The 25,983-nt window shown below is 41.7% G+C and overlaps 1 protein-coding gene across 1 annotated transcript in view; it reads right to left on the minus strand.

The window, feature by feature from the left end:
- LOC121607566 (spondin-1-like) overlaps window positions 1-25,983 on the minus strand; it is a 90,798-nt gene that overhangs the window by 58,621 nt on the left and 6,194 nt on the right. Inside the window, exon 3 of the mRNA XM_041938437.1 lies at window positions 14,089-14,222. Coding sequence (XP_041794371.1) covers window positions 14,089-14,222 — 134 coding nt within the window. The remainder of the gene's footprint in view (window positions 1-14,088; window positions 14,223-25,983) is intronic.

Raw genomic sequence — 25,983 nt, forward strand, 5'->3', positions numbered from 1 at the left:
TTAAGTAGGAGTTATCGGTTATATTGCTCCTATAAATCTTACACAGACTGAATGGTGCAATATACCTGCAACATGGGTAGACTGCTTGGCCATGAAATTGAAAACAAAAGTGAAATATACGGCTATTACTGAGCTATCCTCGATGATTTTTAAGTAAATTCTGTAATAGTTTCAACAATGGTAATGGTCATTGGATTATTCTTCAATAAATCCAACAATAAATCTGGTCATTTGGAATCTTTTCACTGTGAGCTTTCAGTAAAAGTGATTCATAAGTACATCTACACCTACTACCTGTCGTTCTTTAGGATGTCCTCTGTTTATTATCTGTCTTTCTTTAAGATGTCTTCACTGCCTGTCTCTATTTTGAATATTGTCAATTGCAGGCCGCTGCACCTCAGGCAGACAGTAATGGAGACATGTGAAGGAGGAAACAGGTTCTAACAACACTGCTGTATTTCCCTCTGGTCCTAAAGAGATCAGGGATAACTTAATATATCTTTTTCAATAGTCTACAAGTGGAAAGTGAGGTCTTGCAGCTAGAGTCATGAAAAAGTGTCATTTCTACCTTGAAATTCTGCAACTGGTGTTGAGTTCATGACTCACATTATGACATTTTCCACTTTATCACTTTTCAGTGTGAATGTTTTCAATCACAGTAACCAAAATCAGAACTTTTTCAGATGCCTACACTGTCCAACAGGTGTTTTACTTGACTAAGCTAGACATTAACTCCACTTCTACTAACTGCTTCCAAGTAGTCCAGAATGAGTCTTATTTGCAATTTAAGTGGTCAGTATACAGATTAAAACATCTACTCTGGCAATCGTTATGAAAGGAGTATCTGATATAAAGGATGGCAGCGGCTGCGTGGTGCTCTCTCATACTTTTTCTGTCTTCAATATTCAGCTCTCCCTTTCTTTGCGACTACACTCACCACAGAGGAGCTTTTGAACTTTATGTGCGTATGTTATGCCCTTGAGCAAGGCACTTAACCCCCCAATATGCTCCCCGGGCGCCTGATGCGGCAGCCCACTGCTCCTGTGTGTCTCACTGCATGTTGCATGTGCATGTGTGTGTTTCAGTAAATCAGCGATGGGTGAAAAGCAGAGACTAATTTCCCAGTTTGGGATTACTAGAGTGAATAAAATTAAAAATTAAATTAAATTAGAAAATGTATGGATGTTAACTTATCTTTGTTCATTTTGTTGTCCTTGCTTTTAGTTTAATGTCTGTTTCTATTGATCTTCTTGATTGTTCTTGGAACTTTCAGAGCTTTCATATATAAAAACATGAAATTCCTTCTCTAGTATGTGCACATACTTACAGTAAAGCTGATTCTGATTCTTCTCATTCTGACTGTTGTCTGTTTTAAAGCTACATTCATTGATTTTTTTGTCTTTTTTTTTACCACAAAACATTGACATGTTATCACCTTGTTATTATCACCCTTAAAGCAGTTGCTCATTCATACTGCATTCATTTATGGCTGTGTTACTGGCATGCATGAATGTACATCCAACAGCCACATTTTGGCTCTGTTATGGTCTCCACCAACTCCTGAGAAAAGCATGGAGCTCTTCAGCCACTAAATACTGTGTGTCATTTAGTGGTGGATAGTGTTTAGTGGTTTTCTATAAATTGTTGTACAATAGTACGGCTGCTGCTGCTGCTGCTTTTTACAACTGGGAGAATTGACCAAAACAGCAAAGTTTTTCAAAAGCAAAGAAAAACAATGAGCTAAAATAAATAAAACTCTCTGTGGAGCTGAGAGGAACTGCACAGTTGCAAAATCATTCTGTATGAGTTTGTTACTATGAGTAACCCCTTTCACATTACACATTTACTGTCATTCAATCTATTACTACTGTAAAATATTGTAAATGAGAAATGTATTGTATTTATAAGGTACCTTTACTGGTCAGCCTCACATTTACCCACACATGCACACATTTCTTGCTCAAGGACACTTCAAACAAGTTCTGATATTCCTGAAGAAGAACTTATGTCAGGTAAAAAAAAAAACAAAAAAAAAAAACCCAAAATAAAGATAAACATTTGTATTAAAGTTATATATCACCAGGATGCGACAATGAAATCCATCAATCATTATCAGTCCTTTTATACTTTTATATTAGAGCTAAATTTGCATTGTTCGTCTCTCTTGTATAAACATGCAGCCCTAAGTCATTTACTTTTTTATGTATAACACTGTAAGATCAGAATATGTAACTGTTACACTGCAACTCTGCACAACCCTTCTGAAGCACTAGACATGCTATATATTTTGGTGTGTAATGTGTGACTTCAGATGGAAATGAACACAATGTGAATATTTCAGTATAGACATAATGTGAAGCCTTCCAGAAACGTAATTAAAACATATTTAATGCTTTAACTTTAGCGTTTGTTGTAATTATGCATTTGTTTATAAGAAAGTCATAACTTGTCTCCAAAGTTAGAAACATATTTATCATGGTAGAAAACCATGTTTTCCTGTTACTATTAAGATAAAGTATCGCACAGGCTGTGAGACTGTCCAGCCCTGCACATGCAGAATCATTATGCATTAAAGCAGGATTGTTGTGGAACTCAAAATCTGTTGCCGTAGCAGTATTAGTCTATGCATGTTAGATAATTAGTGACATTCAGTAAAAAACAAGAAACCAAAGTATATCAGGATTTTATTCCTTAACACCTAAGCCGACATTGTTTTCAACTAGCCTATATACTACAACAGCACAACAGATTCCTTAAATTCAGTTAGAGCTTTTGGTTTCGGTGTGCCAACCCCATCTGGTCATCTTCATGAAAAAATTCTGGGCCTCTAGTGTAGTTTGTTCCTTTCTGGTGCTTGTGTCCCTGAGCCCACCCTTTGTCAATATGATGCTATCAGAGGGAAAAGACAGAGCTTGCCCAAATTCTTTGACTCTCTCAGAGAGAGCTTTTCACCCTGACAGCCCCTCAAACAGGGAGATCTGATCACAGTTCTTTCCTTTGCCATTTCCCCTCTGAGTGTGGGATTCAGCAGCAGGCTTCTCCCTGTGGATCGGGACTCTCACATTGAGTAAGCACATCCAGTGTAGCTTCTCTCTGGAGATGTCGGCTCTCTCTGACTGATCTGTCAAATAGCACACCCGTGGAGCTGCTCAGGCTACATGCCTCTGACACCTCCTGATATACTGTAAATGGCTGGCAGCAAAATTAATGTACATGTCTAAGAGAATGACTCTTTAAACCACAGAGAAACACAACAACAATAGCATTTTTAGCTTTTGCAGACACACACCAATCCTACAACACTTGAAACAAAGTATATTAATGCTTCCAAAGCTACATTTTTCTATCTGTTTGTGTCCTACCATACTACTGTTGACAGATTTTTCTTATTCCCTGTACCTCCCTGCCTCCCTATTCAGGTTTCTTATTAATTATACTTCCATTGGCATCTTATGCCTCATGCATTATATATCTTCCACATCTCTGCGACATGCCTGCTGACTTCTTTTCTGTGTTCCCTGGAGGCTTGGAGGGCACTCCCCGCTGATTCTTCAGCATAGTGTCTGGATTCATGTGGGGAGCTCTGCAACACATACAATAATGTTTTCCCTCCGTGACACGTGGCCCTGACTGCAGATCACCACACATCAATTTACTTGAAAAAAAAAAAAAAATCACTTCATACTTTTCACATTTAATCATTTAATTGTAATAAATACTAGAAGCGGTAGGTGATTTGAGGGGGGGTTGGGGGGATGCTCTCTCTAGAGCAACATGAGCCACGACCATGGCTCTGAAATATCAGTAGCCTAAGTGTGCTGTGTATTGATAAATCCATGGTGCTGTCCGTGGTGCTGAAGGAGCAGGCGGGTTTGCAACTGCGCTTTTTTAAATATATATATGTATATATATACTGTATACATTTAAGATGCCTGCAGTCTATAAAGCAGCATGACATTAGTATATCAACCACCCATTTGTAGTAAACATGCCTCCATTCAGTGCAGGTTAATTAAACATTTTGCCCTCAGATCTTAAATCCCAGGTCTCAGCAACATCCTCAAGGCGCACACAATAATCACATACAGGCTCACAAACTATACATGTAACAGCAGCACACAGAAGTATTAAATGTGCAGGGTGGATATTGTTGATAGGACAGAGTCAGAGAGAGACTGTATATTATGTTTTTGGCTATATTAACCACATGAAAAATGAAGCTGTGGCACAATCTAAAGAGCAAAGTAACTACAAAATACTCTGTCACCAGCAGAGAAAGAACCAAACTCCCCTAAAAAAAATTGTCCAGTTTTGTGCAGCTATGTTTGGAGAAACTTTCTAAACTGCTGTCTGCTGCTAAGCCGTCTAACAAGTTACGTCAAATTCTTCATCATTTGTCCCGTCTTGTGAAGTCATACATTAAGTTAATATTATTGTTTGTGCAAAAAATGTTCTCTCGTTTTCTCCTGGCGTGTTGCTGTAACAGCCTGTGGGCTCAGTGTGTTTTATCTGCCAAGATAAGCAGCAGATATTTTTGGACACACCGTTTCAACTGATTTCACCACGTACAATATGTTCTGAAGGAAGTCACATTTTTAACTGCGAAATGAACTTTTTCGTCCACTGGCCACATGGCAAGTGAACACTCAGATTTTACCAGCCACCTCTTGCTACTGTTGTTTTGGCTGCTGACTGAAGCAGATCTACCAGCCACTTGCAGATTTTATCAGCATTTGGCTGGTGGTCGGCGCTAATTTTGCGCCCTACACATCGCCATCTTCAAAAAGCAACTAAAGCGTGCTTTTTCAACACTCATATTGCCAGAGGACATACCGGCATCACCTGTCTGATTCCATGCTCCCTTAAAGTTCGTGAGTAGCCTGTTCATCAGCTCTAGCAGAAACTGTGACTTGACAGCCCTCAGAGAGGGCCTGTGATAAATCACATTTTGGGAAAAGCATTACCTCTCATTTCGCTTATATTCTGAAAATCATGTACTTAAAAGTCCTTCTGATTAAAGTTGATTCTAACTGGTCTACACCAGGAAGATCAAGCATATAAAAGGAATGAAATCCGGCCTTTGTCCATCCTATCAGGGTGGTGAAATACTGAGTACAAACATGTCAGAATGATCTATGATTGGTGCTCCCATTATAATTTTGTTGGCCTTGCTAGTCTGGAGTTATCTAAGCTCCAAAAGTGTGCTAATTGAATGCAGAGCAAATTTTAGAGGTGGCTAAATTGCATAAAAATATCATTGCAAAGACGTGAGTGCATGTGAATTAACCCCGGATGCACAAATTGCAGTGAAGACACACTTCCTCTGGCTGCATGAACAAGAAGCGGCTACTGTAACAGCTAACAGCTTCTGTACAGCTGGTACATCGGCTGTTTTGGGAGAGCAATCACAGACCTCTAAAACGCTCCAAATTAGCACAAAAATACACAGGGCCAAAATCTGCTCCTCATTCAGTCTGAACACAGTATAAATAGTAATGGTTTTCACTGACAGGCTGCAGCTGCCTCCACCAAATAATGTTTTAAATGATATTGTTGCTGCCTTAGTGGTAACACTATTTTCATGACTGAACTGAAGTCTATACTGGTGAAAAACTGGAGGCAAACGCTGCTTAAAATGTGCAGAAAACAAGGCACGAAAGACTTTTTCATCCAAATACTGAAAGGTGCCAGGACCGTTGGTCCAAGATGGCCGAAAAAACAAGACACAATATAGAAAGAGTAAATTCAAAGCTCGAACTCTTTTCTGGATTTATCATTCATAAGACTTTAAAGTTGACATTTAATAGCAGCAAATACCAAGACGGCGGTTGTGTCTGACAGCTGAGCGCACTTGAAACAATCGAGCTCTATGATCAATACAAAAGACTTGTCTCCGTCTGAGACTGCATCATGACAGAGGAGTTTAGATCCTGCTGTCACGCTGCTTCACAGAGTCTCACATTCACTGCTGTCACTGAGCGAGCGGGCGACCGGTGGCCTCTACTTCCTCCCGGAGGCTCCCAGGAACAGCAGCAGAATACTGATGGGCGGAGCGAGCAGAAGGTCGATGCGAGGTGAAATGTGATGAACAAACGGCCAGAGGGCAGAGCTGGAGCGAGGCGAGAAATGTAAGTAAAACTTGATAAGGAGATGAGAAGCGATCAACGGGACGGCAAAGCTTAGATTGGAAAACAGGCGACCCCCCACCCCCACCTTTCTACTCACACACACTAACGTCTCTCTCATCTCTCTCTGTGTGTCTGTTTCAGCTCCGGGTGGAGATGCTTGCAGACGCTGAAAGACTTTTCAGGAGGTTTTGGAGATTAAAGAACAGATTTGGGCTGAGCTCATCAGAACTACCAGAAGGACCTCGGTGACCTGGGGTGAAAAACACAAACACATAATCTCTCTCTCACACCCACACACACATGTGCGTGCACACCCCGTCGCACCCCGCGGAGCATGCAGGCATGTCGCACTTTGCAAACGATAAGACGTCAAAACAAGGCAGAGACATAAAAGCCTTTCTGCAGAAAATCTCCTCATGAGATGCGGCAGTTGAAACTGGATGACGCTTTGAAGATGGAGAAAGGAGGGAAACTGTGAGGGTGTCTCACCATTATTTTATCAATCGCAGAAGATTTGTCACTTTTCCCGTGAAACAGAAATATAATCAAGTTGTTTTTACTATAGAGTCTCCAGATATGAAGCGCCAACTGTTTTCATCTACAGAGGTTGTAAAAGCTGAGGTGGGAAGATCACTTCAAAGATCTGCGTTTGTGAGTTGTTTTCTTCAGAAACTGAAAATGTCTGTGGGTAAAATCACATATCAGTGGTTGAAACCAAGCAGCTTTTAGTGCAGCTTTAATTTTGTGATCAACCGTCACTACTTTCATCAAACTAACAAACTACGCGCAGCTGCTTTCAACTGAAAAGCTCTAACACGCCGACCGGACGCTGCCAGCCCAGAACCACATGGCAGACAGGCACGCTAGCAACAAGCTGACGAACAAGCATTTAGCTTCTAGAGCAACCATGAGGGTGAATATTAGACTTTCAGTCATCGAGTGGCCAGAAACATTATTCTATATGAATGCTCATGTTAGCGTCTGCTGCATAAATTTTGCGAACACATTAGTCACAACAACTTTAAAAGGCACCAATATGTCAGTGTTGTTTTTAAAGCTTGTTTCTCTGCCCCTAAGGGCAAAAAACCCATTAAGACATCCTATAGTTTTAACGTAAAATGCAATGTGCTATTTATCTTAGCTTACATTAAACCAGAGCTACAGGAAATACGTGTTTAGAATTGGCTGACAGGATGATATATGACAGGACACCTCAAACATACAGTAGCTCTGCTTAACAGAGTTCCACTGTTAAAAGCAAACCCAACATCTGCTACGTGCTGCATTACCAGTTAACTCTCACTGGTTTTGGGGCATTTTGGGTTCCCAGTTGGCAAAATAGCTGGTTTCATTAAGCATCAATGCTAACAAATCTCTTATCAAACCTCCCTGCTCATTTCCGCAAGAAAAAGGAACGTAAACAACATTCAAGGAACATTAAAAGGCTTCTCAGACATCACTGGTGCAAGAGTATATCAGCTGCAATTCATTTCCAAAGCAAAACTGCTTGTCATGGTCCACGTAATGTACTCTCTCCAAGCCGCTGCATGTCAAAGATCAAGAAACATCACTCTCAGCCATCTCTCTGCAACCAAATGTAGTTCAGCGGCACCAACACAGACATCTCCACTGAGACAATCCAGCCGACTGCATCACAATCTTCTGAATCAGAACCTCCATTATTTAGATCCAGTATGAAACATGCAGCACAGAATGTAACTCAGCTACACGCATCAGTGTCTGATAACATATTCAGTCACCTTTTCATATCTTCTACAGCTTGTCTCAGTTTCAGGTTGTAGATGGAGGTTGTGAATATTAATTAGCAACAAAATAAGACAAAGGATTTAAAATATTTTGAAATATTTAAAGCTAAAACTTAATTTGAAAAGCAGATCTGATGCTGGATTCATTATGAGTAAAGAGCTACTAAAAATCAAACTGGTAAACTGGGCCTAGTCATGGGTTAAACTGACAAGAAACACACTTTAAAAAATAATATAAAATTCTTTATAAGCTCAATGAAACTCAGAGAATGGACTCAGAGGAAAGACCGCTTCCACTTCACCTACCAAGACACACTGTTTTCTGTTATCACTTGCATAACAATAAGTAAATAGTCCAGAATTCGTGCTTGGCTGTTTACCAAAGCCAAAACTTAGGTAAGTCACAAGAACAGCAGGAGTGGAGGAAAGCAGTGCTAGAAATAAAAACAGCGAAGCTAAATATGTGGTTGAAAAGTTAAAAACATGGTCGACTCAAGCGTGGACTTCTTCAGCGCCTGTGGAGGCTTTTCAGTTGCTGGTTCCCTCCGCCTCAGGCGGACATGTTGTTTCAAGTCAGACGGCTCCGCGGGGTGAACGACAAGAGTTCGGGTGAAAACCTGACCGGCTGAGGAGGAGGAGGGCAGGCCTGACAGTACACTTCCTGCCTCAAGGAGAGAAGCTTGTATCTTGGAGTCGCTGTTAGTTCCAGTGCCAGGAAGAGATAGCACACGATAGAGAGCGCTGTTTGAAAGCTGCTCACGCCCTCTGCTCGCCAAGAAACTGACGAGCGCGTTTTAACAGCTGACTTCTTTCAGGTGTTAAGCTCACACATTACTGAAGCACGTGTGAACATCCGGAAGAAAACAAGTTCTCCCAACTGAAGTTTCACAGAATGTGATGAAGAAGGCGAAGTGTTGTGTTAAATACGGCTGCAACTCAGAGTTATTTTCATCATTGATTGCAGATTTTTTAATTGCTTGGTGCGTAAAATGTCAGAAAATATGCAAATATGCCAACTAAAATTCTCTCAGCCCAAGTTCCCATAATTAAATTGCTTGTTTTGTCAATCAACAGCCCAAAACTCTTATTCTGATATAGCAAATTGTTTTATATTAATTTTCACTTAACCAGATTTATAGACTGATTAATATTATCAATTCTTCCTGTGGTTTAGGTAATCAGTGTTATTGGTTATGATGACATTGTTCTTACCAGAGAAACTGCTGAGATCCACGAACACAGCAGCAGCACTATGACACAAAGTCCAAAGTGTCAGCGATAATCCCTCACACCAACAACGGTGAGCGGCAGGTCAAAGCTGAACCGCGAAGTGTAACGTAAGAGTGGCTGCTCGTTCAGCTTGTGTTGATTCAACCATCACCATAAAGGGACGCTGCTGGTGGAAGCACGCGATTAGATCGAACAAAGCCATTCATAAACTTCATGAACGCAAAGAGCATCAGATGTGTGAGGCCATCTGGAGGGAGCGAGAGCACCGTGGCACTGCTGTCACTGAGGTTTCCACACTGATCTCCACAGAGCAGCTGGGTATACATCACTGCTGCATACATGGTCTTCACTGTGCACATTGCAGCGTTTCTGGTAACATATCAGTCGGCTTTGAGAGGTAAGCTGGATGCCTTTGGTAGTATGTGGGGGTCAAGTTGTAAAAATCATTCCTCGCAATGCAACTTACACCAGTCATGACATGACCATGTAGGAGTCTCCACCCGTAAAAGCCCTGTGCCCCCTTGCTGATAACTGTCTGACACTCACCGGCCAGCATGAAAGAGGCATGGCTCACGGGAGACAGTTGCTAATGTCGTCCACTAATGTGAGATTTTACAGCACAGATCTACTTCGCTGCTGAAGACAGACTGGCCGGCAGCACCGCTGGAAGAACAGAAAAAAACGGTCTCAACAAAGGCAAAGTGAGAGCAGAGAGTGAAGGACGGAGACAGAGTGAGACGGAAAGGTGCGCACACTAGATGAGGTAATGCTAAATCTCTATCTCAACGCTGACAGACAAAAGTGACAGCAATACGAGGAGAATTTGCATAACAGATGTTCCTCGGCGCAGCACTCGATTTATTGGACTAGCAAACGCTGGGATGGCTACATGCCATCTGTCATACAGCGGCGGCAGATAAATTAAAAGTAACAGCTGTGAGTACACTGCGGAGGTGAGGGCAAGTTATAGCATCTCGCTCCGAAGAGGAGGAGATGCGTGTCAGGGAGGTTATCCCCGCTGGGAAGTCGGACGAGAAGAAGGAAACAATGGAGAGGGGAAAAAAGGAGAAGTGTGGAGAAGGATGGAGGGAGGCAGTTTCAGGGGCGTGTTCTCTCCGAGTTATCGGCTGTTTTATCATTTGTATTCTTGATTTGTCAAGAAGTGGCCGGCAGCCACATATTGCAGTGACTCACTGTACCTCTGCAAGCCCACATGTGATTTGTTTGCGCTCGCACAGGTGCCATGAATTACACCTTACACTTGTTCATAGATCCACTCTAAGAGCTGTTTGTTATCAGAAAATATTGCAGGCGCAGAAGCATAAATCATCGCCACGTATGTAAAAATCAATCCCTTATTTCTTTCTTTCACTGAAGTCTTTCTTCTTGCTGTCTTTGGCTTTCTACCTTTCTGTGACTCTCTCTTAATTTCACAACAGCCTGCGGCTCTTGTAAAAACATCATTAAGAGCGAATGTGTTCATCATGACATGAGCGTCAAAGTATTGTAGTCCAGGGGCAAAACACACTTCAGTGCACTCCACCGTGTTCAGTCACACTCAAGCTTTTTCTCCACAGAGCAGCTGAGGTGATGGTGCAAACACTAAGCAGAATATATGCAACTCTGGATGTGAGCATAACTACTGTAAAGATTTTTCAATAATAACTTTTAATGGAGGGTTATTGTGGTGCTTTTGTGAATCAGAGCGTGGAGAAAATGAAAGGCTCTCCCCTTGTTTAAAGTTTTATCTCTCACCGCACAGATATTTAACTTTCCAAAGCCGTCAGAAGAGAGGGCAGTTAGAGATGAAGCAAAACATCATTAAAGTCACCAGATAATCATCAGACTTCTTGTCTTCTTCTTCAGAATAGTTTCAAATCAATTCTGGCTGACTGTGTGTGCTTTGGACTTATAGAATTGGTAATTAGTGCATCAGCCTTTAGAATCCTATTGCACATAGTTTGCATCTCTGAATGTAATGTGTTGGAACTATTATTACTACACATGATGCAGCGATTTCCTATAATTGTTCTGGCCTGACAGGCTGCCAGGCCAATTGGAACCCCCACCCGATTTTTTAATGCCAAGAATAACAGCAAATATCCATTCGAAATCAGTGATTTGTGTTTGTGGGAGCATCTGTGCAGCGCTGCTCTGAATCATGAGTCAAACTCTGTGTCACTGCCTGGGAAACTCTTCATGTGATGAAAGCGCCACTACCACTACCCGATCATTAGTGTCCTCTTCCCTCGTTACACTGAGGTGGAATTAACCTCTCCACATGCGGAGCAGAGCGGAGGAGAGACGGGTGAAGTGATGATAATGTCGTCGGTTACAAACATGCTAACATGCTGATGGATTCTGTGTTTCTGTGTCTTTATCTGACCCAGACCAGAGAATATTCAGATCGGTGAAGCTGTTTTGGAAGTGATGTCATTTAGCCCCGCTGCGTTTCATGTGGAGTAAGCGCTGCACCAGACTCCATTTGAAAAATAGGCTTTTAAATGCTGCATTACTTGTCTGCAGCTGATCATACTGAAACCTAGGGGGCAATTTGGCCTGCTGTGCTCTGATTAATCTTGAATGCAGCTAACACACCAGTTATAGGTTTGTTTTAATGAAAACGTGTGTGCCAGATGTGAAGAAATTCCCTCCAGGCGTTCATGAGATATCCTGCTCACGAGACCGGGATGAACATGAGGTCACAGTGACCTTGACCTTTGACCAACAAACTCGAATCTGTTCATCCTTGAGTCCAAAGTGAACATTTGTGGCAAATTTGAAGAAATTCACATTCACAAGAATGAGAGGGAGCATACCTTACTCCAAATGTTAATTATTGTATGAAAATTAAATACCAACCTTTTTTAATCTCTAACAGTTTATGTTCATATTCATTTAAATACTTCAAACTACAGGCACCGTCAATGTATTGTCCTTTATTCAGAAAATGTGCTGTATAAGCACTGATATTTGTCTGGCAATGGCTTTCAAGCATGAAGGAAGACGAAACTGATTGTGCTATCAGTGATTTCTTCATGCATTTGATTCAAACTAATTTCTGGATGCAAGTCTGCAAAACAGCAACATGAGTGTGTTGTCATGTGCTCAAGCTGTTCCTTCAAAACACTGAAAGAGGCCAGCGTGCACTTATAACACTCGAGAAGTCTGGACTTGGCTTTCAAGGACCAGGAAAAACTGAACTGATCGCATTATCACTGTATTGGATTACTAACACACACACACACACAAAACTCACAGGTCAGTGACCTCAGACAATTGATCCCCTCTGCAGATACATGTACACACACACTGTATAGTTTACCTGTTAAAGTAACACGACTAGTTAACGACTAGCTGGGAAACACAGAATAGGATTTAGCTGCTGAAGAGCCATACATTTTTCTCAGGAGTCTGTGGAGACCAAAACAGAGCTAAAAGGAGAGTGAATAATGGACATCCTTTCATCCAACAACTCCAACTAAATGTTAATGTTGCTGCAAGTATTCTGGTGGTGTAATAGGCCACTCTGTGCTAACACAGAGCCTTATAAACTTTATAAAATATGTCTATGCTGAGGTACAGCTTGTTTTTGCCGTGAGTTTTTGTCAAAAATCAAATCTGTTTTTGAAAAATATAAAACAAACATATGTTGGCTGATATATTTTTTACACAAATGCAGAACAAACATTTTGATAAGGACGCCTAAAACCTGATGATGAAAGTACTATGACCATGATATTTCCTGAGGGGGGACATTTTAACAGTTTTCCTAAACTTGTCAGTGCCTCTGGTGGACAAACTATGCAATGACAGCATTGTTACCAAATGACCTCAAACATACCTTTTAATATCTCTGTTGCAATTCTTGTTTATTATTGTCAGACTTACACTAATATCTGCAATAATGTATCAACTTGGCCGGTTTCACAGCCAGGCTGTTGTTTAACACCTGAATCATGTCCTTCTTGTCATTAACATTCATAGCATACACAAAGCTGTTACCACCACCCCACTGGTTTCACAGCACAGCATCCGCTTTCACGAGGAAACACTCGAACCGCTAGTTAAACGAGCAGTCTCGTGGACATTTTATGGAACCTTTAACATGACTGAGAGAGACACAAAACTTCATCTCACACAGTGGACTGGACATTCTTCTGCAATTTAGAGTTTAAGAGTATTTTTGGAGTAGTTGCTGCCATGTCTCACTCACACACACACACACACACACACCCACACACACACACACACACACACACACACACAGACACACACACACACACACACACACACCCACACACACACACACACACCACTCTTGAAATAGCACAGTGCAGGTTGGAGTCACACCTGCTTCAAACTACAAATTGCCCCCCCGTAATTGTCATCTGTCTCTTTGTTGTCGAGCCGGTCCCTTTACACAACCCCTGGTGTGTCATGGCTTCTGGAGAAACACCTGGCATTAGCTTACTCGAGGTGCTGCCTATAACCAATAACGACTACCTGTAAAACCCACAATGACCGTGCCGCGGTACAGCGTTCACTGGTGGTGAAGAAGTCCACACTTCTTCTTCCTGCCACGCGAGTGAAAAAGAGAAACTGCCGATAAAGTGCTCATGGTGAATAATGTAACTTGATGGATCATACTGATGGCTTTTAATTTTTACCTATAAACTGCTTTCCATTAGTACTCTCCATTATCCAGAGCACACCATATGGATTTTAGATTCATTTCCTCTCTTTTAGGCAGTCTCTGATTCCCATTCATTGGCTGACAGCATGAAAGTCAATGTGTGGAGACTTGAAAGTATCACAGTTACCTTTTCTCACCTTTACTTTTTGTCAGGACGCCACTACGAGTGAACTCTGTCTGCGGTGCTTTGGTACTGAGTACTTTAATTTTGATATTGTCGTTTGTACAGTCTGACAATGGCACCATATTAAACAAAAACCAGACTCACTTCAGTATAACACAGCCAGTCCCAGAAGGCGGTGCTGTCCAGAAGACCTGTATCCTTGTGCGTCTGCGAGGTGTGCTCTCCGTCACCGCGGGGGCACAGTTGGTCATGAACTGTGTGTCATCCTCGTCAATGATCTAGAAAGAAAAGAAGGGAGGATTTACTGGCATTGCTTTCGAAAATGTCACCATGATCATTCAGTGCCTGCCCACAACAGCTCCTCTCTTCCTGCGGTCTGACAAGGCTCGATACAATGACTGATAATTCTCTTCGTCACTCACATATCAACTTTAGACCACCTTCCAATACTTGACCAGATGAATGCTGAATGCTGAACTGAATCGACTGGATTAAATACGCTCCAGAACAATAGTGCCCATAGGAAGAGTCCTACTGACTATTGGGGATTCCTGACTTTATATGTAGCACCATCATCATGTCACACTTATAATTAGTCCAACTTTTGCCACTAACTTTGGCACAATTTGTCTGTACAAGGGGCATTACAGCCTCATGGAGCTGCTACTGTGGCTTTACACTTGTTCAGACCGAACTCCTTAAGAAAAACACTTGAGCTTACACGATTCAGTCTGGCTTTGCAACTTTAAGATACACCAGTGTGTAATGCAAATCTTTAGCAGAATACTAAAACATGACAGCTGTCTGTTCGACCTACAAGTATGTACTGCAAAATTTAAATTAATTGTGCAATTTATATTAATTTGACAAATATTTATGTTTAGAAATTGTGCTCACAGCACCGTTGGCAGTCCATTTTTCTCTTTCGAATAACTCCCCGTCGGACCAGACATACAACACCCTGCAAGTTTGTCAAAAGCAATACAGGAAATTGTGGATAAAGCTCTGTTTTCCACCAGTGGTCCCACGAGGGCACAGGTCTGCAGCTAAATGAGATAGAATAAGCATAATAGAAGCAACATGGCTTTTTCAAGACGAGTACAGCTAAAACTGCTAGCTGCTAATTATGTGTTTCTGTGATCACTTAGAAATCTACATGGCAGGGACTAAGATTATAGATTCTATTACAAGGGGACTTATGCATTTTGCTTCCTGGTAAATATGTCGTGGTGCAGTGAGAGTGTAGCCTCTCATCTTAATCAGCGATCAGAGAGGCAGAAAAGCAAAATGTTTCATGTTCTGTATGATGGGAGCTGGAGAGTGCAGAGAGGAGTAAACTTTCCCGCCAGTTTCAACATCTGTTTGGGCATGATATGAGTCATTAAATAAACTCATACAGCAACCTGAATCTGGATGGTTAGCTGATGCCTATACTTGGAATTAACACAACAGCAGTAGTAGTAATATGTCCATTCTTTGATTCTGCTTTGATGTTATCAACAATCTTTCCATTTTCTTCACAAAGCCAAAAGCAAAATTATGTGAAAGAGGACAATTCTAAAAGTCCCTAAGTGGAGCTTTGGATAATAACAGTCTTGTGTATTCAAGACGTGTCTGGCCCAGTCCCTTCGGTACTTGGACCCTGTCAGACATTTCAAAGACTAAACACACACACACAGGCAGACACACACACGCACACACCTTGTAGCGAGTGTTCACCAGCTGCCTCGGCTCAACAACAACAATGACCTTACACCCACAGTCCTGATAGGACATTAAGGAGACAAAAGTCACAGACAGCCCTTTCCTTCTTTCTTTCACACAGTGTGAACACACTGAAGTCAACACAGGCCTGGAAAAACACATGAACACACGAACACACACACACATACACACACTTGTCTATGTCTTTCTGTATTGACTTCCTCATGCCTCCTTATACACAGTCTGGTTTACTTTGTGTCACGGAGACTGAAGTTCTCATAGTCAAAAGCCGGCACAAACAACTGGCTAAAAGCCATAAGAACAGAAAGAGACAGAGAGCAGGGAGCGAGAGACATAAAAGAGACAAGGGAAAAAGGGGAGAAAGAGAGAGACATAAAGAAAAAGGAAGACGTAAGCTTACAGAGGCGACAGACACAGAGAGTTTATGGCAGAGAGGAATATGGAGATAGATTAAGGGTTCGATGTGATAAATTAAAACAGAAACTGCGTATGAATAATACTTAAATTAAGAGCTGCTGTCTAGACCTGAGAAAAGAACAGCTTATTTTCTGCAGCGATGCTCTCCGCTCAGATGTTAATGCCCACACTTAACATCAAGAGTAATAGCACAACAGGATGAATATGAATAGGACGACTGTCCATCATTGTGTTCTCTCAGACTGAATTTGTCTACTGGACAGTAGTGCCGTCCATTTAATAAAAACAATAATAATATAAGATAGTCAAGTTCTAAATCAAGCCCAGAGTCATGACAGTCCAGTCCCAGGTAATGTTCAAAGCTAAGACCATCGATACCAAGTCAAGACAGACATGTAAAGTCCAAATTCAAGTCAGGCACGTTTGAATGTAGGACAGTCAAGTCCCAAGTCAACACAGCTAGTCAAGTCAAAAACACTGGGTTGCTAGTCCATATGGCATAGTCAGAACTCAAGATAGGCAGGTCCCAAGTCCAGACAGTCAAGTCCTACATCAAGACCAGAGTGATGGCAGCGCTGTCCTAAGTAACGTTTCAAGTGACAGTGACGAACAGACAACGTAAAGTCCAAATTCAAAATAGCCACGGCAGCCCAATTTAAGATAGACAAGTCTAAAGAGAAGTGGTGTGAAGCCCAAATTCAGTTAAATTCCAACCCAGGACAAGCATGTTCAACTCAAGACACAATACAGTCACAATTAAAGTCTCTCAAAGCTTAAGCTTATCTCCTCCAGCCTCCTAAATTTCTTGTTCCTCATTGAAACTTGGTTGGAGTCTGGTGAATATATCCAGCTCTTACAATGTCCCTCTGATTATGGCTTTATTAGCTCACCCAGACTTAGTTGTCATTTTTAGAACATGTCACCAGCGCACTTCTATGGGTATTGGTGCCAATGGCGGTACAAATCCCGTCCAGTGTGAAACTGCGTACCAGCCACCAAAATAGAGCTCCACCTTCCTAACCGAATTCTCTGAGATTTTATGATCAGTTGTTTTAAAGTTTGACGCTTTTGCTCTCTGGGGATTTTCATTTTCATGTGGACATTCAATCCAAAGCCAGAGCCACTGAATGTCTTGGAACTGTGGACTCCTAACTTTACTCAGCATGTTGCCAGCCCAACTCCCAACCATGGCTGTACCGTACTCAGTATTTACGCTTGGTCTGACCATGGCCTCTCTAGATTTAGAGGATTTGAACGTCTCAAACAGTCACTCTTTAAGGTTCTCCACTTTGTTTCACACTGTCCTTAATGTGCAATTATCTGTTTGTTACTCCCGTCCTAATAATACACATACTGGAAGTCATTTCTCTGATGCCAACTGAGCCTCCTCTCTATTCGGCAGTATTAAGGCCCGACCCCTTCAGATGAACACAGACCAACTGATCACAAATTTAATTAAATCCTTCAGTCTCTGTTGCCCCTATGACAGTCATAAAACCTAGAGCCAAAACTCAGCCATGGCTGAACAGTGACATCTGCGCTCTTAGTCAAATGGCAGAACGTGATTGGAAAAAAAGATTTTGATCATTTGAGACATTGAAAAGCTGTCTGGCAAATTATCAACAATCTGTGAAAGCTGGAAGAGCAGAATGTTTTACCACCACCATGTCAGAAACTCCCACAGTCCCAAAGCTCTGTTCCTCTCAATGAATTCAGTTCTCAACCCTGTTTTTGCTGCCTTGTGTCAGCTGCAGCCATTTGCAAGGACTTTTTAAAAAGTTTTTCCTCTACGAAAATTGATTGCATACGATCTAATATTTCTCCGCCCGCCTACAATCCCTCTCTGGAGTCTGCCTTCTCTGCCATCCTTAATTACTTTTGGCCTGTTTCTTTGTTCCATATTCTCACAAAGCCTACCACCTGCCCCCTGGATACTGTTCCTACGGACTTTTTAAAGGAAGGAAGGAAATTGTGCTGCAGGTTCCACTGTTTCCCCTATTATACGAAATAGCCATCTTTCAAATGGAACCGTCTGTTATGTCTCATCGTGTCTGTTAAGCTGTTTGTTTCACTAGCATCTAGTTTTGTCTCACTTCCTGTTTTATTGCGATACCCTGACTCTCCTCCCGTTTCAGAACCATGACTTCCTGGTGTGTTTCCCGCCTGTCTGATTGTCTGCCCCGCCCTGATTGTCTCCACCTGTTCCTTGTTATCTCATGTATATATAGTCTGCGTCACCCCTTGTCCTGTGCTTGTGTCACCGTCCCATCCTGTTTTAAACATGCAACAGTGCAACCTCATATTAAAAAGCCTGACCCTGACAAATCAGAACTAAACAATTTCTGTCCCGTCTCCAAGCTTCTACTCCTGTCCAAAGTACAGAAGAAAAATGTCTACACACATCTTCTGACTTATTTAGACAAAAACAACATCACGGAGACACACCAATCAGGCTTGAGAGTTTGTCAAATCACAGAATCTGCCATGGTCACAATTGACATACTGTTGTCTTCAGTCTGTGATAAGTGTGCCATTTTAATTCTTTTAGAACTCAGTACGACTTTTGATGTGGTTGATCACTGTACGTTATTAAACCTTCTTTAGGACAAGGTTGACACCCAGGACACTGCCCTCAAGTGGTTTGCCCAGCAAAACTGACAAGAGTTTCTCTAGTATGATTGGCAGGCTCTCCTCCTCTACAACCCATATTACTGGCAGGAACCTCAAGGTTTCACTTTAGGGCACATTTCATTACTTGGTGTATATACGTATGTTCCCTTTAATCTCTATTTTACACAAGCACAATGTCTCCTTTTACTGTTATGCCGATGACACGCAAATATACCTTCCAGTGAATCTGGGGGATTCCAACTCCATCACATCCATCCATTTCCTCCATGATGTGAAACACTGGATGTCTGAATGATAACAAGATAGAAGTGATTGTTTGGTCCCCCAACACCACAGAGAGTATAGCTTTATGCAACCACTGACAGCCACATCAAACCTTCATGTCCATGCCAGGAATCTTGGTGTCATCTTTAACTCGGCACTCAATTTTAACAAACAGATCAACTCTGTGATGAAAGGCTGCAATTTTCAGCTATGGAACTTTAGCAAACTTAAGTCCACCCTCTCGCTTAACTCAATAAAGGCTGTTGGCACCACATTAATCTCCACAAGGCTAGTTTACTTGGTCCTCTTTGTCGTGCCTGAAGCTGATGCAGAATGCTGCTGCGAGTTCTACCTGGTAGCACAGAAAGAGACAGCATTACACCAGCACTGGCATCCCTGCACTGGCTACCTGACAAATATAGCATTGATTTCAAGGCTCTTTTATTTTCTAAAGCCAAACATGGCTACTGCCCCAAGTCTAGGTCTCTTACATCCTCAGAAAGATTGTTTTAAAATGTTCCACGATGAGGGCTAGTGGGTAAGGCAGATTGCTATTGCTCTGCCGTTCTTTTTTGAAAACCAAGTCAAAACAATTAAGTCCCATGTCACGCAGGTTTAAGGTCAAGTTCCAACTCCTTAACGCTGGGTTCAAAGTCAAGACAGTCAGGTCCCATTTCAAGACAGGCCAGTCCCAAAATAAACACATTCAAATCAAGACCAAAAGTAAAATCCAACGTCTGAAACACTGGGTTTAAAGGGAAGGCAGCCAACCTAAAGACAGGCAAGTCCCTACTCAAGATGAGAGTGACAGTCAAGCCTAAATTTAAGACAAGCAAGTCCAGCCCCAAATCAGGATAAGTGGTATTTCAAGTCAGAAGAGTAAAGTCCCAAGTTAATAGAGTCAAGTTTTAAGTGAAGCAAAGTCCCAAAACTAAGTAAGTCCCAAGTCCTAGACTTTCGATAAAAGTTGTAGACTCTGCATTTTCATTCAAATTTGTCTTTTTAAAATGGTAACCCCTGTAATGAGAGCAGTATATATTAGCCTGCTCTATATTGTGTATTTGTGCTGATAACAAAAGAGGCATCCAGTTTGAGTTTGGGGGGAGATCGGGCTTGAACCTGAGAACTTGAAATCAGGAGTCATTGGTGTTCAAGGACTTGTTGATTTTGTTAATTCATATCCAAGGTTATCAGTTTTGGGGCTCAAGTGTGACTCAATTCAAAGCTGTGTGACTACATACAGTGCACAGTGGCAGTGTTGCTGTCGTGACTTTTAGACAAACAAAGAAGCTATAAACGAGACAGACACATTGATTTTTCAAGCCATATTCTTCTCTCATTTTTAAGAGAGAATGTGTGAGAGATGGGAGGGCAGACCGAAAGACAGATAGATAAAGAGAGGAAGAAAGGGAGTGTGGGAAGACTGGTAAAGGAGCGTTTGTTTTCACTGCAGAGCCTGGCATGTCTGTGTGTGCCCACAGTTTGTCTATCTCAATCTCCCTCACTCCATCTCTCGCTCTCTGTTGAGACGGTAAACACAGATGCTTCAGAGTGCCTGCACAAGCAAATGCAGAGCCCTGTTCAAACACACACACACACACACATCATCACACACAAAGAGACAGAGTGCGGGAGACAGAGAAGGCAAACCCAGGCTTGAACAGACACAGGATCCCTGGAGAAAACTGACAATAAGAGTGATATGTGTGTGTATGTGTGTGTGTGCGTGTGTGTGCGTGTGTGTGTGTGTGTGTGTGTGTGTGTGTGTGTGTGTTCACATTGCAGGTTTGTAATTAAATGCAAAGCAGTTACAAAGGAGAGAATGCAGTTAAAACCTTTGGGACCTGAGTGTGGAGATGAAACTTTTCAGGGGAAAAACATGGCAGACAGACACATAGATTGAAATGTCACATCAACACTTGAAGATGAGCTTATTTCAGAGAGCAACAAAGTCCTCTTGCTCGATGAAGACCTCGAAGGCGGAGACATTTTGCCTTGAGCTTTCCATCAATCAAAGCTGTACTATTACTGCAGAATACCGCTGAGATCTTGGGGCTATCACAAATATTGCATCATATTACATTTTGTGTCTGAGCCACCCAACCAAGGCGGCGGCGTCACATATCCAAACAGCTACTCTGTAAAAGATGACTGTGTGTGTGTGTGTGTGTAGGTTTATTTCCCAGCAAATGGAGCCAATTCTGTGGCTTTAGGCGTTCAATAGCACAAAACAACACAGGAGAGGAGGAAGTGTATTGTTCATTGGGTCTGTTTAATATAAAAAATGACCCCAAAGCTCTTTTTAAAATCCTGTTTTTACTGTTACGCACACATTTTAGTGCTACAATGCTTTGTAAACGTCAATTTAAGAGAATTGTTTAAAAATTCTATGAGCTGGAGTGCCGTCATAGCTGTCAAACCAAGGAGTGTTTGTGTCTTGTTTGTGTTCATGCAGACGAGATACGTAAATGGTCTGTCTCTATTCAGCTTGTAAAGAAGGTGCAAATGACGTCCTTTCTTCTTTCTTTAAGTCTGTTATGTCCTTTCTCATCTCTGTTTTTCTCGTTATTGGGGGTTTGGTGCAAAAAGCTCTGACAAAGGCCAAGTGTGTCACCTTGACTGAAGAGCATACTCAGAGAAAAGACGAACTGGCACATACTGTGCAGACATACAAATGCAACGTAGTGGAGTGAATTGAAAGACTTTCTATTATGTGGGCTACTCATTTCCAAACCCTGAGCATTCAGCTTTTCACCTGAAGTCAGTCTTCATCTGACCTGTTTTTGAACCTCAATAATCCAATAAGCATACAGCGTTCACTGACTTTGTGGCATGAAATTGTCTTCCCTCTTTTTCCTTTTGACTTCTGCTGTCTGCAAATAAGGCAAATCTGAATTAATGAACACACATTGTTTCCAGCTGGTGTCATCATTTGTTTCCCATAAAACAAAAACCAAGCCATGCTTAATTGACAGCTGTTTTTAATTTTAGAGCAGCGTTATCTCCACTTTGTCTACATTTTCCCTTAGACCAAGTCACATACACAACAGAAGTTGGGATTTCTTAGTAAATTTGTTACCCCTGTCAGTCACTGGGTGGTTGATTGTGTTCCAGACAAATAAGAATAACTTATGTGCCTGGTCAGTGGCTTGAAGCCAATGATTACATTTTTTTTCATGAGTATCCTGGTTATTGGTTTATTCATAGCAACGGGGAGCCTCACCCACAGGGTGTCATGGGTTCATGTTAACAATTTAACCTGACTAAGACCTTAACCAAAGTTTTGGGCTATTATCATTCTGCACATGTAGACATAGCTATTGTGTATGTGCGCACATGAGTGCATGAATAGGGTTGACTTTGTGTGTGTCTACTTGTGCGTGTTTCCAGCCTTGCCCACTTTAGTTTGTTTTGGCTATTGTCAATGAGAAACGGCATGAATAAACAAGAAAGGCTCCTGCTCAGACCGAGGCTGTGTCACAAAGCTGTTGAGACGACAGCAGTCGTCCTCAATCGCTTTTGGCTTCCAAACACTAAAACTAAGTGGTGAGATTTGCTATGACACCAAACAGAGGTAGCTTTTCCAAATCATTTTGCTTGACCTTGAGCAGCGGTGCATGTTATACTACAGTTTCACAAAACAGACACTTTACTTTAGTATTTAATTGGCAAAATACATTATGTCTTTTATTAATTGATGGAAAGTAGTCCTTAGAGAGGCTTCATTGCAAGAACTGGTGTCTGCAGCTTGATCGTGTGCGCAGTCCATCAAACAACTCTTTATGAGTGGGAAGCCAGTGAGAGATTAAACCCTTATTGTTGCACTTGTGACATCTGGTCACTAGTGGCGTGAACCTCCTGTGCAACACGTCACTCTGGTTAAACTAAAAGAGGTGGCTGTCCAGTGTTTCCCTTACCATTGTCTTCTCTGGATTTGGGGGATTTGGGTGTCTCAGACCATCAGTTTATCACGTTCTCATGACCATTTTTCCCAACAAGAGTAAATTATTAATGCAATCCATCTGAAATCAAAGATGGATAAAAGTCAACCCCAAACGTCTCAAATTCAGGCCAAAATATTTGCATTTTTTAATTGTTGGTTCATTGTTGTTGGACGAGTTAGCAACACCTAGCAGGATAGCATGGACCTTCTGCGCGTGCATGTTTGCAGGTCTCTTCAGGGGAAAAGTAGCGTTAGCGGTTGGCAGGGCTACAGTGCATAGAAAATTTGAAAAAGACGCTCGCTTAACGAGCTAACCAGTCACATCAAACAATGCTGACTCTGAAAGTTAAACAGTAAACAGTAAAAATATGGTGTTTACTGCACTGAACTTCCCACTTAGCCCACTACAGTGACCCATGGTCCAAATCCTAGTTGTGGAAAAAATGAATGTTCATGGGAGGGAAGCCGGTGAGGGATCACATCCTTGTGACTTCTCCCTTTTGTTTGGGATGAGTGTGTGGAGGTAGGTTGTAAACCTCATCTTAATGACCATTTACTGTTATGAAAACATTTCAGATGACTGTAAAAATCCATTTCGCTCACATTTCTTACATTAATTCACAGTCCCACCAAAATGATTTGTCACGTCCTTGTGGAAACTCATTTTCTCACTTGAAGAGCCGCAACTGAATCCCGAGTGGCTCAGTAAGTAAGAAATAGCAGCCTCATGCTCATAGTCTCGATGCATTATGTATTTGCAGTAATAAGCCATTATCAGTGCAGAGTACAACATTATTCATGCAAACCTCAAGCATCTGAACCAACCAGCTTGTCAAGCATAATAAATAAAGATGTTTTAAGCATCTGCTGCCTCACTGGGAGTTCCTTGAAGAAAACAAGCACACAGTTGTCCTTGTAACTTCCTGTTAATCAAAAAAAAATAGGGAGGGGTACGACACTTGGGCTCCAATATTTGGGTACTTAGAGAGGCAATAATTACTTTAGGATCACACTTGAGTGTGATTATACAACATATCAGGTCACCATCTTTCCAACTCTACACACATCCTGCATGTCCTTTTCTTTAAAGCCATCTAAGATCTGCTCGGCTTATGTAATTGCCTGTATCTGAAACCTATGACTTAGCTGTGGCACTTTAAACTTATTGGGTTTGTTTATCCCCAGCTAAACTCAGAACCCTAGATAATCTGTGCAGGAAAAAAAGAAGATAATATCTTGTGTCTGCTCATCTCTCCCCTTATCCAAACAAGCTCCGTTTGTCTCCCTGAGCAATAACACGTTGCTGGCCTAGATAAATATGACCCACGTCCCACACTAACACAAGGAGGGCTGGGAAAAACACACATGCAGACCCACACGTATACCCACATGCCCGTTGGTGCATATGTATATAAGCACAAAGACCCACATTTCCGAGCAGACAATGACTGCAGACTCAATGGGATCCTGAGCCGCACACACACACACACACACACACACACACACACACACACACACACACACACACACACACAGACGCACACATTAGGTCCGACACATTACGACAGAGGTCCTTTAATGGTAGTGATGGGGACAAAGAGCAGATTATTGCTTAAGGAAAAAACAATGAGCGGCAACTCTGAGTTGCGGTGTTTTAGTGAAACAGCGGGGCACATTCCAGGACAGCTGCCAGAAACAGCCGAGCACCAGAAAACGAGGAGCGAGAACGGCCGTGCAGGGAACCACAACTGTGTTCATTTGGCTTTTCTTCCGCTGCACAATAACAGTCGTGACATTGCAAAACTAGACACATAATTAACTTGAAGAAAATAAACTGTCAGGAATATGAATTGTTTCATAAACTTTTATGTAAGTATTATTATGTAAACCTCTCTGATAAAGAGAAGCTGAGTTTGATGGATTGAGGTCATTTAGATAAAAAGCCAGACTCACTGTCATGCTGCATCTTCTCTTATCAACCCGCTAATATAACCGGGACGCAAAGGATGGCGTATTTAATAAACAAAATCCTTCTGAAACTAATTTCTCTTACTTAATGAACCCAAAGTAAAGTTTTCATTGGTTTAACTTGTGTCCTTATAAGGCAAATATGTATATTCTTTAAACACTTGACAGAGTTTAAACAGCAGCTTATCTCCAGAGGCCTTAATCTTTTTCCAGATATGGATAAAAGTGTCCATTACAACTGTCAATTACAGAACAAAAAGTTTCTGATGGATTAACCAATACGCATTAAACAGATTGTAAAGCCAGATTGTCAACTGTAATTTAGTTCAAGCTCAGCCCACACTGTTCCAGTTTCTGCTCGCTGCCTCCTCCCTGCTCTCAGCCTCCCTCCAGACTCTGCTGGGACTCCGAGGCTGAGGCTGTGAGGTATTTATTGTGCAGGGAGCAGAAATCAAATAGAGCAGAGTGAACTGAGAAGTTTCAGTTTGAACTGTTTAAACCAAAATGATCTGAGCATTTCAGACAAAACCAAGGTCCTGCTGTGAGCTGGAAAACAACACTCTCCTACTCTGTTACTCTGTTATCGTGTTCATACAACAAGCTGCTTTATCCTCACTGAACACTATGCAGCAAAGTCAAAGTGAAAAAATAACAACAGACTTCCCAAACTTCATCCATCCGCCTTGGCCAGCTCTGTACAGAGCACTTTATTCTCCTGTGTCATCAACATTAAAGTCTTATTTTTATTCTTTATCACATTTTGTTTCATCATTTGTTGAGCAGTGTGTAAACTTGCACATATTTTTATTATAATTTTGATATTAAACCCAGAAACAGGCGCTATGAGTGGAACCATGGCCAGAAATATGAGACTTTACTACATAAAAGAGGCAAAAATACACAAGCAAGAGAAACAAAGTAAATTAATGAATGAATGAATGAACAAATGTGGACATAAAGAAATGGTTTTCCCCAGTTCAGTTTGGCACAACTTGACAGGCAGGATTGAATGGAAAGGCAGCTGTGAGCCAAGTCTTATCACTCAGCATCAGTGCTGGACCTCTCTAATGCTCCTGTAGCTGAATGGGAGC

The sequence above is a fragment of the Chelmon rostratus genome, chromosome 6 (assembly GCF_017976325.1).
Source record: "Chelmon rostratus isolate fCheRos1 chromosome 6, fCheRos1.pri, whole genome shotgun sequence".
Lineage (NCBI taxonomy): Eukaryota > Metazoa > Chordata > Actinopteri > Chaetodontiformes > Chaetodontidae > Chelmon > Chelmon rostratus.